The sequence below is a fragment of the Mastigoproctus giganteus genome, chromosome 10 (genome assembly GCF_048544385.1).
Source record: "Mastigoproctus giganteus isolate SK-2022 chromosome 10, ASM4854438v1, whole genome shotgun sequence".
In the NCBI taxonomy this organism is placed as follows: Eukaryota; Metazoa; Arthropoda; class Arachnida; order Uropygi; family Thelyphonidae; genus Mastigoproctus; species Mastigoproctus giganteus.
This window is the reverse complement of record NC_143584.1, coordinates 221,169,342-221,183,325: the sequence shown is the minus strand read 5'-3', so window position 1 is coordinate 221,183,325 and position 13,984 is coordinate 221,169,342. Positions and strand designations below refer to the sequence as shown.

At 35.6% G+C, this 13,984-nt stretch overlaps 1 protein-coding gene across 2 annotated transcripts in view; it reads left to right on the top strand.

Annotated features, from left to right (window-relative positions):
- The window catches only part of LOC150079952 (DNA-directed RNA polymerase III subunit RPC3-like), a 99,989-nt gene extending 86,998 nt beyond the window's left edge, over nucleotides 1-12,991 (top strand). For both annotated transcript variants that reach the window (XM_090382724.1, XM_090382725.1), the window contains exon 11: nucleotides 12,794-12,991. In XM_090382724.1, the coding sequence (XP_090238850.1) occupies nucleotides 12,794-12,934 (141 nt within the window). In that variant the 3' untranslated portion in view covers nucleotides 12,935-12,991. The remainder of the gene's footprint in view (nucleotides 1-12,793) is intronic.
- The last annotated feature ends 993 nt before the right edge of the window (nucleotides 12,992-13,984 follow it).

Genomic DNA, 13,984 nt, shown 5'->3' with positions numbered 1-13,984 from the left:
GTGAATTAGGGATACATTTGCACATCTCCAGTCCATGGGGACCTTTCCTGAATCTAAGGATGCTAAAAAAAAAGGTTATAAAACAGGTTACTTAAAAGTTCTCTCTCTATCAGCATGAACTTTCTGATGAACAAATAATTGCAAACTTATTCACCGGAATTTTTATTTTCTTTACGATTCACCAATATAAAATTATATTAAGGAAGAAAAACTTATTTTTTATTTTAGATTTACTGTAAAAATTTTAATCCTTTGTTTTAGCCTCATTTCTTGGCAAGTACTTTGCATCAGAAACAGAGACTTTATATTTTCATCATTTCATGCAATCTTTGTGGTTGATCCTTGATAATGACACTAGGGTTGTGAGTTTTACAACAGTATACTTTTCTGTTTTTATCTGTATTTCTTTTATAGATTTTTTTTTTTTTTTTTTTATGTACATGATTTCATATACTTTTTTCTATATCTCTCTTTTCTATTACTTATATTTCTATATATTTATTTATATATCTTTTTATTTATAATTTTTATTTTGGAAACCCAAACACAAAAGGTATTAGAACCAATATGCATGGGGTGAAGGCCTAGAAGACAGCAGAAGATAGAAATCTTTGTTGAAATCATAATAATAATACAGATCAATACATTGCAGTATTGCCCTTCATGGCTGCCAGGGGTTACTTGTTGACACTAGACTCGAATTTCTGTGGATTGTGATTTTTGGGAATTACATGTGAAGGAAGGTTGTTCCAGGGAACAGAAGTAAAAGAGATAGATGAGGAAGAGGAAATATTAGTTCTCTGAGTTTGGAGTTGGACAGTGAATGGATGCTGACTGGTTGCAGCATGTGTTCAAACTGGTTTGGAGGAGAGTGCAGAAATTACAGATATCAATTCAGAAAAAAAAATGCCCATGGAAGTATTTATAGAAAAGACAGTCAGCAGAAACTGAACATCTATGAAACAGATGGTGGAGAGACTTTGTAAGAAATGGATCATTAATTAATCCAACTGCCCTATTTTGAATAGAGTCAGAACCTTACTTGAGGTTCTGGAGTGCCATCCAGATGTGGAAAAATATTCCACGGTAGAGCACATTTGAGATTTGCACAGAGTGACTAGTTGTTTGGAAGAAGGTGATGCTGAGAGTGAAAAGGAAAACAAGTTTTTTTGATACAGATGAAGTGATATTTGCAATATGCTTAAGCCAAAGAGAGAAAAAGAGATTAGAAGTCAGGGTTAATCCCTAATAGAGATATGTGACCTTGTCCAGAAATCTGAGTATCACTGAAAAGGAGAAGAAGACTGAGTTTTGTAAGAAATAAAATAGGACTAAGTTTTAAAAGAATTGAAGTTAACTAAGTTAGGGGTTTTTGGTTAAGGATTAACTAAGTTAAAGGAAAGGGTTTTTGCTTTCGTAAAGGTGACTACAGTGGTCTCAGACAGTTTTTAAATTCTATACAGTGGGATCAACTGATGTTAAAATCAGAAAATTCTAAATGGGAAGCCTTCAAGGAATTAATCTTGGAAGCTACCAGGCTTTTAATACCATCTAAGAAATACTGTTCAAGATTTAGACCTAAATGGATGTCAGATGAACTAATGAGGCTCATTGCAGAGAAGAAAAATGCATGGGATGCATATAAATTATCAGGTGACACAGAAGCCTATGGCAGATATAAGCTAGTCTGTAATAGAGTCACAAAGGAGGTTAAGCAAGCAAAGGCTGATTACAAGAAATCCTTGGCAAAGGATGCAAAGAAAAACAACAAAGACTTCTTTGCTTATGTAAACTCTAGAAGGAAAGGGATAAATCAGATTGGTCCACTTGATATTGATCTTCGACTGTTGATGATCCTAGGTTCGGTGTTGGGCACATTGTTGTTTTGTGGAGTAGTTGACAAACTGAATGAGTATTTTGCATCTACTTTCACAAATGAGGAATTATGTAAGGAAGGGAAGGACATAAGTATACTAAACTCTAACAGGGAGCTAAATGATTTTGTAATAACTGAGAACAAAGTGGAGGAGAAATTATTGAAGTTAAACATAAGAAAGGCACCTGGGGCAGATGGAATCTATCCAGTTATATTGAAGAAGGCAGCAGGGGAAGTAAGCAAACCCTTAGCCATAATTATGAGAGCATCCTTAGATTCAGGAGAGGTCCCCATGGACTGGAGATGTACAAATGTATCCCCAATTCACAAAGGGGTTTCAAAGGGTGACACAAATAATTATAGACTTCTATTCTGGGGAAAATAATGGAGTCATTGGTTAAAGAAACGTTGCAGGATCATCAAGACAAGACTGCAGTAATAGTTCAGACACAGCATGGGTTTGTTAAGGGGAGGTCCTGTCTGACCAATTTGATTGGATACTATGATGTGGTCACAAAGGAGCTGGATGCAAAAATTAATTTTGATATCATATACTTGGATTTCAGGAAAGCTTTTGATACTGTTGCATGTGGAAGACTGCTATACAAATTGGAGCAGTATGGCATTAAGGGCAAATTGCTACAATGAATAAAGAGATGGTTGAGTAGGAGACAGCAGAGAGGTAATAAATGGACACTACTCTACATGGACTAATATTATTAGGGGAGTCACCCAGGGTTCGGTGCTGGGCCCATTGTTGTTTTGTGTATTTATCAATGATATCGATGAAGGTGTATCGGGCTTAATGTCCAAGTTTGCAGATAATACAAAGATTGGCAGGGTTGTTAATGACAATAAAGATAGTATGCTACTGCAACAGGATCTAGAAAAGTTAGGCAGATGGGCTGAGAAGTGGCAGTTAAAGTTTAAAATTGACAAATGCAAAGTACTGCATATGAGTAGCAGTAACCCCAGAGAAATGTATCAACTGGGTGATGTTACACTTAGGGTAGTGGAGAATGAAAGAGACTAGGGGGTAACTGTACAGTTAGATATGAAGTTGCCTGAGCAGTGCAGACAGGCTGCCAGAGTAGGTCATGGGGTCTTGTCAATGATATACAGGAATTTTGTGAGCAGGGATAAGGAAGTGATTATTCCCTTGTATAAGGGAATGGTCAGGCCACTACAGGTTTGGAAGCCTCACTTTAGGAAGGATATAGAGTTACTAAGAACAAGTACAGAGAAGGGCAACAAGAGTGGCGAGGGAAACAAATTGGTGCCCTTACGAAGAAAGGCTTAACTTCTACAAATTGAAGTGTCTGGAGGCCAGGCACCTGCAAGGTGATCTGATTGAGGTTTATAAGGCTTTGAATGGTTTGAGCTGACTCAATGCTGACGGGATTCTTCCGCTTGCTCAGATTAAGAACCTGAGTGGGCATAGATTCAAATTGAGGAAAGACAGTTCTAGAATAGATGTGTGGAAGTTTGCCTTTAGCCAGCGGGTAGTTGATTGCTGGAACAGACTTCCATCTGTTGTAGAAGTTGATAGCTTAATTAAATTTAAGGCTGAACTGGACAAACATTTGGAGTGACCAGGGATGAAATGGGAAGGGTTTTTTTTTTTGTCTGATGCTGTATAAGCTTGCATTCTTGCATCATATGCCTCAACTAATGCTAATGTTTTAAAAGAATCGAAGTTAACTAAGTTTTTAAAGAATTGAAGTAAGTTAACTAAGTTTTCTTGCTGAGAATTGAAGAATTATGTGGAGATCAGCATTTAAGGGATTGTGTGGTGGATATTTGAGAAGTTGAATCTGTTTGTACATAGTGTGGGTTCTCAAACTGGAAGATAGAATGTAATGTGCTATCATCAAAAAAACCATGGATAGGTTTTCGAGTCAGTGGAATATCATTAATATACAAGAGGAAAAGAATGGGAGAAAGAAAAACACCAGCATTTGTGAGAAGTGAAAGAAGAGTTAGGAGATGGATCCATTTACCATCTCAATTTTAACAAAGCTATAACTGTAGTATATTGACAGTTCTTAAAAATGTTTGCTAAAATGAAATTATAATACTCTTGTATAATTAATGTGAAAATTTTTAAATTTTCCCATTAATTATGTCTGTCCTGCCATGTAACTTGAACCAATCAGATTCCAAACTGAGGTATATAAGAGGCAAGAACTGTGTGACATTAATCAGCTGTACTTGTACTATGCTATTCTTTCTCTTGATAGTTTTCCTTAAATGAGTGAACACACAATTTGAAATGTTCATATAGGTTTGTGTCTCCATAGATTTTCAAGCAATGTTTTTTCAAATGAAGATTGAAAATTTAAATACTAAATAACGGCTGTTTATCTTCATTTTATATTAGAAAAGCTGTGGCACATTCTCTTGGTTATGACAAACTAGGGCTTGCTGCCTGGGAATATAAAATGCTGATGAAACTGATGTTCAGGTGACATTTATGAGTCAAGTGGCCACACTTCAGAATGACCACACTTCTGAATTTCAGAAGTGTGGTCATTCTGCTTGATGGTGGTGTGATGATGTCACTAACCCTGGATATACCCTCTTCATGTTGGATAGATGTGACCATGATGTGATTAGCCAGTGGGTAGTTGGTTGGTGGAACAGACTTCCATCCCTTGTTGTGGAAGTTGATAGCCTAAATAAATTTAAGGCTCAGCTGGACAGGTATTTCGAATGAACAGAGGGGTGAAATGGGAGTTTTTTTTTTTTTTTTTTTGGCTGATGCTGTGTAAGCTTGCTTTCTTGCATCATATGCCTCTACTAATGCTAATGCGCAAGTCCTCCTCAAATACTGCACCTGGTATACTGGAGGTGGCCACGCAGGTATGAACCAACATAAGCAGGAGGTCAAGATGTAGCATCCACACCACACAGAAGAATACCACCCCTGTGCATCATCAGACAATACTAGGTATTAGATGATTCTCATCAACTGGCAAAATACCACTACTTTGCATATTGGAGTATTGAAGTGGTGAAGCCCATGTTTACACTTGAGATCAAAACTCTGGCAATTCCTCCCTTATCTCTCGTATCATGCAGTATGATTGATGTCTTTTGAGGTAATGGTGAGCATAATGGCAAGATCTAATCTTCCTTACATTTCAAGGACTGAACTGAACCTATTGGTAACTCTCTAGGAGGCATTTGGATTAGCTAGTGTATAATCTCACTGCCTCTACTCTGCCAGAGAGGGACTGGAGAGAGTCCAAGTAGTGTATTTGTGGGAGGGCATTGTGGAGGCCATGTTATTTCATGGAGCTGGGTATATTCTTGTTTTGTGTATGCCATATCCAAAAAGTTCATTACTCATACAACGTGTGAGTAATAAACTAATCTACGAAAAGATCTAAATCTCCCAAACACTTTCTCATTCATTTCACTAATATACATGGTCTCAGTTCCAATTTCAGTAATATACATTTTGACGTACAGTTTCCCAAGCCCCACTTACTTCTTCTGACAGAATCCCAATTATCAGTTGGTTCAACCACTGCTCATATATGTTTTCCTAATTATTCGCTGTATGACTGATGCCTCTGTAGCCAGGTGGGCAGGAGCAGCAGTGCGTAGCACACGCTTCTTGATTAGACTGGGGTTCAAGCCCGTGACCACCAAATACAGAGGATGCGGAAAGGTCAGGGAATGACCACCGCATATCCTCGGAGCAATATGGCCTTAGTTGCTAATGCTCCTAAAAACCAAATAACAAACAAACAGCTGTATGATTCCTTTCACTTTAAAGGTGATACTTGTACATATGATTGCTCTGATATTCCCTGTCAAAGACATTAATTTGAAATCTCTTTTTTTATCTTTTCTGGCTTTTTTTTTTATCGTATGATGTGAGCAATACATGAAGGAACCAGTTTTTGTCCTGCTTCCTTCATGTATCATTCGTGGCCGTGAGGTCCAACCAGGGAGTATAGCACCATTGTAATATCCAAGCCTGAGGCAGGATTCGAACCCACGACCTTTGGGTTGCCAGGCAGGCACTTTACCCACCCGGCTAGCCCGGTCGATTTTTCTGGCTTAACATCTCTCTACCAAATTTTGTCAAATTCATCTGTTGCCTCTATCATTCTTCCATATCCACTAGTCACTTGGAACTCTTTGACTTTCTTTCTTTGAAACTTAACTTTCTCCAGTCCAAATTTTCTAACAGTGAGGTGTCAATTTTATTTGGTTTTCACATGGACCTAGCTGGTTGGTATGTGAAGGATTTTGCAATTAGTAATGATTGTTCATTTACCTACCAGAATACTGGACAATCCTAACTGCACAGGCAACACTCTTGATCTTTTTTTTTCACAAACAATTCACCAAAATACATGGTCTACCTGAGTGATCCACTAGGCACTTGAGATCACATCTTGGTGATGGTCTCTTCCCCAATAGAGCCTTTCCTGTGTAATAATTCACAGCCTCATGCTCTTTCACATTACAAGAATGTGAAATGGGATGATCTGTGAGATTTTTATTCTTCTTTTCCTTGGTTGGATTACTATTTTACATCTTCTGATATGTTTGCTTAGATTGTGTCAGTGAAATTATTCTTGTGAGATGAAATCCTTTATTCCACACTCCACCTTAAAATATTCTCCTTTATCTAAACCTTGGTTTTCCAATAAATGTGCTAAGGTTGTTCAATATAACTATTGAATATCGAATATCACAATTGGTTCATGTCCAAATCTCCAGATTCTTTTTACTACTACGCTAAAACTCATAGCAGTTGTAAAAAAGTTACTAATCAGCCCAAATTAGATTTTGATCAGACTAAGAGTAAAAAAGTTACTTTTCTGTCCACACAGTAGTTGAGCATTCTGGTCTCTTGCCAAAGCTATTGGTTGCAACTTTTGCCCATTTATACTTTCACCACTGTTAAAACCTGATGGTTCCATTTCCTTCTCAGATAAAGATAAAGCCAACTTACTAGCATCCTACTTTTCTTCTAACTCTTGTATTGATGATCTTGGTAATCCACTTCCTAACATTCCCAGTACACTCCAATTAATGCTTCCTGTGGTCTTCTGTCAGAAGAACTTTGAACAATCTTGATGCCAAGAAAGCTCCAGGTCCTGCTGTTGGTATTCTTTTTACACATTCTTATTCCACTGGAGTTTTTCCTTATTCTTGGAAATTTGTTCTTATGTAGCCAGTTCCTAAAAAGGGTGATAAATCCTTCCCATCCAATTATCATCCCATTGCACTTACCTCTATTCTTTCCAAAGTAATAGAGAAATTCATTAACTGCCAACTCCTAAACTAACTTTCCATCTGATCAATGATTGCTAATATGAATTCCATCAGTGTTGGTTCACTGGTGATATGTTGGATGGGTAATGTCTTATGTTACCCGTCTATAAACAAATTCAACAGAAAACTTTGTTGAAACTCAACCAATTCCTCTTGACTTTTCTAAGAATTTTGATTGTTTGTCATAAAGGTCTTCTAAATAAGCTTCGTACTATGGATTGCCAACTGTAACTGTTTTTTGCAGTTGATCCAGTTTTCTGTATGACCATTCACTGTGGATGGTGATAGATAGCTCTCTGTATTCTGACTACTCCACTAATGCTGGCATTCCCCAGGGTTCAGTTCTTTCTCCCACTCTTTTTCCCTTGTTTATTAATGACCTTCTTCCACTGCCTGGAAATCTTTTCCATAGTTTTGCTGATGATAGTACATTGTATTCAACCTTCCAGTTGAAGAAGACTTGTCCTGCACAAACAGCTTCATCTTCTTGAATATCCACTGCCGATTTCTTAAATTCTGATCTCCACGTAATTCTCCAACAGGGCAAAGGTAACTCAGTCCTGTCTTATATCTTGCAAAAGGAGTCTATTGTTCTTATGCTTATTTTCGATGATACTCAAATTTCTAGACACGATCACATATCTCTCTTGTGGATTACTCTGACTTCTAATCTTGTCAGAAGCACATCACAAATATTGCTTCCTCTGCATCTAAACAACTACTCAATCTGTACAAATATCAAATCCACCCTACCATGGAATATTGTTGTCCCATCTGGAGTGGTGCCCCAAAACTTCTCATGCTTCTAGGCTCCATTCAAAAGAGCACAGTCTGGTTAATTTACAGGGTCTCTCCACTCTCTATCTCATAGAAGTTCTGTTCTGCTGCATTCCTCTTCTATAGATACTTCTTTAGGCACTGTTCTTCTGAATTGGCATTTGTAATTTCCCCATTCTCCTTCAAACCAGTCTGAACATTTGCTGCAACCAGTCAGCATCCATTTACTGGCCAACTTTAAACTCACAGAACCAAATTTTCTTCTTCCTTTTTTATCCCTCCAACTTCTGTCTTCTGGAACAATGTTCCCTCAGAGGTATTTCTTGAAAATTACATTGTATAGAAATTGAAGTTCAATGTCAGTATCTTTTGTCTTCTCAATCTTCAACACACACACACGTTACTAAGTACTGCAGGTTCTAATACCTTTTGTGTTTGGTTTTTCATTAAAAAAAAAAATCAAACCTAATTTAAAAAACAGCTCTGTGTTAGATACATAATAACATTAACTATAATATAACACTAATATAACTCAATATTAGGGGGAGTTGACCACTCCCCCTAATATTGACAGCCTGACTGACAGCCCATTCTGCTTTAGTCCAGATGGAATTCAAGTTTTCAGAGTGTTCAGCAATCATCCTTTCACACTTAGCCTGGTGGCACAGCATGTAATCCTGCTGGAAGGTGTCATCATTTTCAGAAACATCAATGTATGCATATGGTTGACAAAATGATGGTGTGATAGGTCTCTGCTGTCAAACATCCTTGTACATGTATTGGAGAAACTAGGATATGACAATTGTATTAATTAGCTAGAACTTGCAGTACTGTTAGTTTCTCATTAAATTGTGAGTACTGCAATGATAAGCTGTTGGTAAACAATTTAATGAGAAACTAGGATATCCTAGCAAAACTCCCTCCAGACCAGAAAACTACCACCAAGAGCCTATTCTATATCTACTATGCATGTAGGGCCCATTTCCTCTTATTGTCATCACCACACCCAGATCCTTCTGTTAGCTTGATGCAAAAGAAAATGCTATTGGTCTACATGAGCTGCTGGTTGTCTCTTACCCTGTTCATCCACCAACAGTTTCACACCAAAAGTTTTGTGTAAGCTGGTTGTTAATTTATTATGGCTGAATAATATAATAAGATAATAAAATAGATATAATAGTATACTTATTTTTATAATCATATTGGATTAATATCTTTTCCTACTCTCTGATGAAATGAACATGAGTGTGAACACTGAATGATATTGATATTTACAGGAATGCAACATGGTGAATTATTAAAGCATTATTACTTTATGTTATGCAATGTGGAACTAGCATTAAAAATTTCAACATGTTTGTAGCCTCTACCATGGACCATGTTCATATTAGGCTGTGTGATATGATAAGGTAGTTATGAAATTTGAAGCAATTGGTTGCATATCTGACAGACCAACCTTCTACACTAGAGGTGTCCAACCTTTTCCCATACGGGTGCTATATTCTCAAAGTTAGATTTGTTTCATGGGCCACACTGAGTGATTTGAGAAAAAAATTCTGATACATTTTCCATATCTTGTTACATGTTAAAGGAAGTTTCTGTTTTCATGTTACCATATTTTATTTTCAGGCTATATATAAAAAATGCAAATTCCCAACACTTTTATGTGCAACAAATCTATGTCAGTGATTTATTTTTTAGATTTTATTAAAATTATAAAAATGACTCACTTTTGTTTATTTAAAAAATACTTTACTTTTGCTTTTAAATGCTTTAGAAAATTTACAACCTAAGAAAGGATCACTGCTTTTCAATACCTTGAAAACCTGGGTGAATAAATAAATATAATGATACACCTAATATTGAAATATTCGAAAATTGTATTAAGTACAATAAACAATAACATTTACTGAACAAAACTTAACATTTAATGAGGTGATTGAGGCTAGATATTTTTAGATAATTGTTCAAAATTTGTTTGAAAATTTTTGATGCCAATTCTCAATACAGAATGAAGATGCTCATCTGTTATTCTGTTTCTTTTAAAATATTTATTTGATTTCATGCGTGAAAAAATTTGCAAACATACATTGATCTGAACAAAGTAGCCATTCTCATGGCATTTCCTTTTATTAGCGGAAAATCTTCAGATGGAAGAGCCTTGTAGAATTCAAGTAGTTTATTTTCACAGTCCTTATACAGTATTTATTTTTGAACCATGTTTTGGCTTCAAGCCAAAACATGGTTCAATGAAGATCAATAATTTCAAGTTGCAAGCTGGGATTGTAGTTTTCAGTCATAGAAGTAAATGGGTTCTCAAACAAGATTATGTCTTTTTCATGGGATCTTATATGAGTAAATCGACTTTCAAACTCATCAAAAGTAATTGTAATAACGAGAGGCAACGATTCTTTGGAAATATGTATTTCTCTTTTAGCTCGATACAACATTCAAAGTGAACTAAATTGTCTTGCTCAATTTGGGATTTAAATAATAACAAGGTGCCTCCGTAGCCATGTGGGTGGGAGCAGCAGTGTGTAGCACACGCTTCTTGATTAGACCGGGGTTCGAGCCCGTGACCACCAAATACGGAGGATGCGGAAAGGTCAGGGAATGACCACCGCATATCCCCGGAGCAATATGGCCTTAGTTGCTAATGCTCCTAAAAACCAAATAACAACAATAATAACAACTTATTCTGAAAGGATTTGATGTCACCAAACAAATCAGACCAATTTTTCTTTCCCTTGTAGTTTTAAATTAAGAGCATTAAAATGACTGGAAATATCTGTAAGAATTGCAAGATCAAACAGCCACTCCATATTTGATAGTTGTTTTATTGATTTTCCTTTTTCTGTCATAAAAATATCAATTTCATGAAGCTGTTTAAAGAAACGATATAATACATTGCCACGACTAAGTCATCTCACTGCACAATATAAAATTACATCTTCATATTCAGCTTCAGTTTCTGGAAGAAACTGTTGAAACATTCAGTGATTAAGGCCATGAGATCTTATAAAATGTACAGTTGAAATAACCACATTCATAATGTTGGAAACCCAATACTTTCCCATAAAGAGCTTCTTGATGCACAACGCAGTGAATTGCAATTGGTATTTCAGCTCCGATATCGATCATTTTCTTGGTTATTCTACCCATACGCCCAATGTTTTTACCAATCATATTTTTTTCACTGCCAGTTGTGACTCCTACCAAGTTTTTAATATTTAATCCTAACTTTTCAATAGATTGGCAAAAATTTTCAAAAAGACTTGCACCTGAAGTTGTTCCGTACATAGTAGTAGTAGTAGTGGCATGTGATGCAAGAAAGCAAATGTATGAGCTTATGCAGCATCAGCCAAAAAAAAAAATATCACACCATGGTGTGATTTTTTCTGTCATAAAAGTATCAATTTCATGAAGCTGTTTAAAGAAACGATATAATACATTGCCACGACTAAGTCATCTCATGATTTTTTAGCTGATCTACACACCATGTGTGTAGATCAGCTAAATCTTCAACTGGTACAAAATTATCATTAATTCCAGTTATGAAGATAAGGAGTTAGGCTGTGTCATTTACATCAGTACTGTCACCCAGCACCACACTAAAATATTTCATTTGTTTTATGTTTTCCAAATGTTGTTCGAACAAATTCTTTCCAATATCTTCTGCTCTTCACATAATTTTTTGTGGAGACAAACTAATATCTTATATCATTCGTTTCTGGACAGATTTGTTCCACAACTTTTAAAAAACAATGCTTAACAAATTCACCATCACTGAACAGTTTACTTTCAAAAGCGATCAAATGTGCAACTTGATAACTGACACTTACAGCAGATAAACCAATACGTTTTCACTGTGTTTTGTTGTTTTCTTAATTCGTTTTGTAACTTTGAACACTTTTCTTTTTGCAACACTCCATTATGTTGATCATAAGATTTGTGCTTGGAGTCATAGTGCCGTTTTAAATTATATTCTTTAAAAACTCACACAGTCTTCTTACAAAACCAAAACCAAACACACTGCTTTTTCGTGGTAATCAATAAAGAAATAGCCTTCAGTCCACCTTTGATCAAAAACACGACACTCCAAATTGATTTTCCTCTTTTGGAGCATTTTTAAGGATGATTTTTTTAATTCAATACAAATTATTACTACTAATATTATTAGCCACATGGTGCGAGGAAGCCTGAGGCTTTTGCTGCACTATCCAAAAAAAAAAAAATTTCTGAGTTATCCTGAGAGAGAGAGAGAGAAATTCAGAAGTAGAAGGGAATCGCCAAGAAAGAAAAGAATGGTGATATTCAGCTCAGGACCAATACAATGAACAAGTTATTTAAAAATAGTACAATTTCACGATATGAAAATATTGATACGTACATAACTGTATTTTGCATACATATGACTGTACTGAACCACATGTACACGTTTGATACAGTTGAGCTTGACACTTGCATGCCTGTACACACAGTGGCACGACTCTCTGAAATGCTGTTTTAGTTCGCTTTCCACATGGACCGTTTAAAAATTATTTGCAGGCTGTAGGTTGGACACCACTGTTCTACACATATCTTCTAGTAGTGCAATCTTCCACACCTATAGAGACAGTTGCAAACAGACCTAGAGAAATCTCTTTCAATCAAGGACCACCTCCAAAATTAAGACACCAGAATTGAAGAAAAAAATTCATAGGCTTGCTACTGCCAAAATAATTAAATTAATTAAATAACAAATAATAAATAATTTGTTAAAGTTGTTTTTTTTTGTGTGCTCATTTCAGTAAAAATTTTTGATATTAATTTCTGTTATTAACGTATTAATTGTTGTTATAGGTAGAAGACATGATTACACCACCAGAGAAGGCTCAAATTAGCAAAGTTAAACATGTAACAGAAAAGTTAGAACGTAGTGAAATACAAATTGATGACACTTGCTTTCTTTTAACATTATGGCTAGATTCTTTGAAAAGCTGATGAAAAGTTCTCTCATTTAATATATCATAATATAAAAAATACATCTTTCATCTACAGTACAACTACTTAACTTGTTGACTTGTATGTGCCTTATGGTAAGTGATAGTCCAAAAGGTAAACACTGCACACTTTTCAGTTTTCTCTCTCTCTCTTTTTACCTCTGTATGGATTAGTTTTTATAGCGATTTTTCTTATAACATTGTCAGTTTTAGTTAAATGATAATTTTTTATATTCAAATTAAATAATAAGTATTTCTGCATTAAAATCAATGAAAAATAACTATAAACGCACAAAACTATGTACAAAAATATACAAATAATGATCTGTATGGGACATGGAAGTCATATAGCATAAATATCTAAGAGAGAGGAAATTTTTCTGGAACAGTTCCCATTTTAAATATCAAAATGACTGATAGTTTCATTCTCGGAGTTATCTATAATAGCTAGTGACAAGTAAAATACTTTTATGTTTGAAATTTTAGATTTTCTTTCTTTCCTTTTTTTTTTTAAATTCTCCTTTGGAGTCATTCAAATGTTTTGAGTCTGCAAGACTAAATTACCCTCCCAAAAGTATCTGTGTACTGTTAATATGACAGTGGTCTAATTTCTTGGCAGCATGTGTATCTAAACATTTTATAGGATGCTTTGTTACATGAGATGCTGGTGAAAGTTGTAGAGGAAACCATACCTAACAGTGTGAATCAAACTAGTTTAATCACATTGGATGAGTTGGAAACAACACCATGAAATTGGCACTATGATTAGTTATCAATCTACTGTACATGAAATTATTAACATGCAAAAGTTTTATATTACATACAAAAGTGATGGCTGATCAGAACTGTTCTGATCAGACATCATTTGTTTGCAGCAAACTGTGACCAAAACGTTTAAAGAATCATTCTGTAGATAGCTACAATGACCAGTGCTGCTGTGAACTGTTCAACAAGCTTTTTTGCTTTCAGTTTTGGCATGCCAACTCCAGTAAGGTTATAAAGCAAACCTTTCATTGGTTCCATGAGTATCACATGCCAACTGGATTTCACT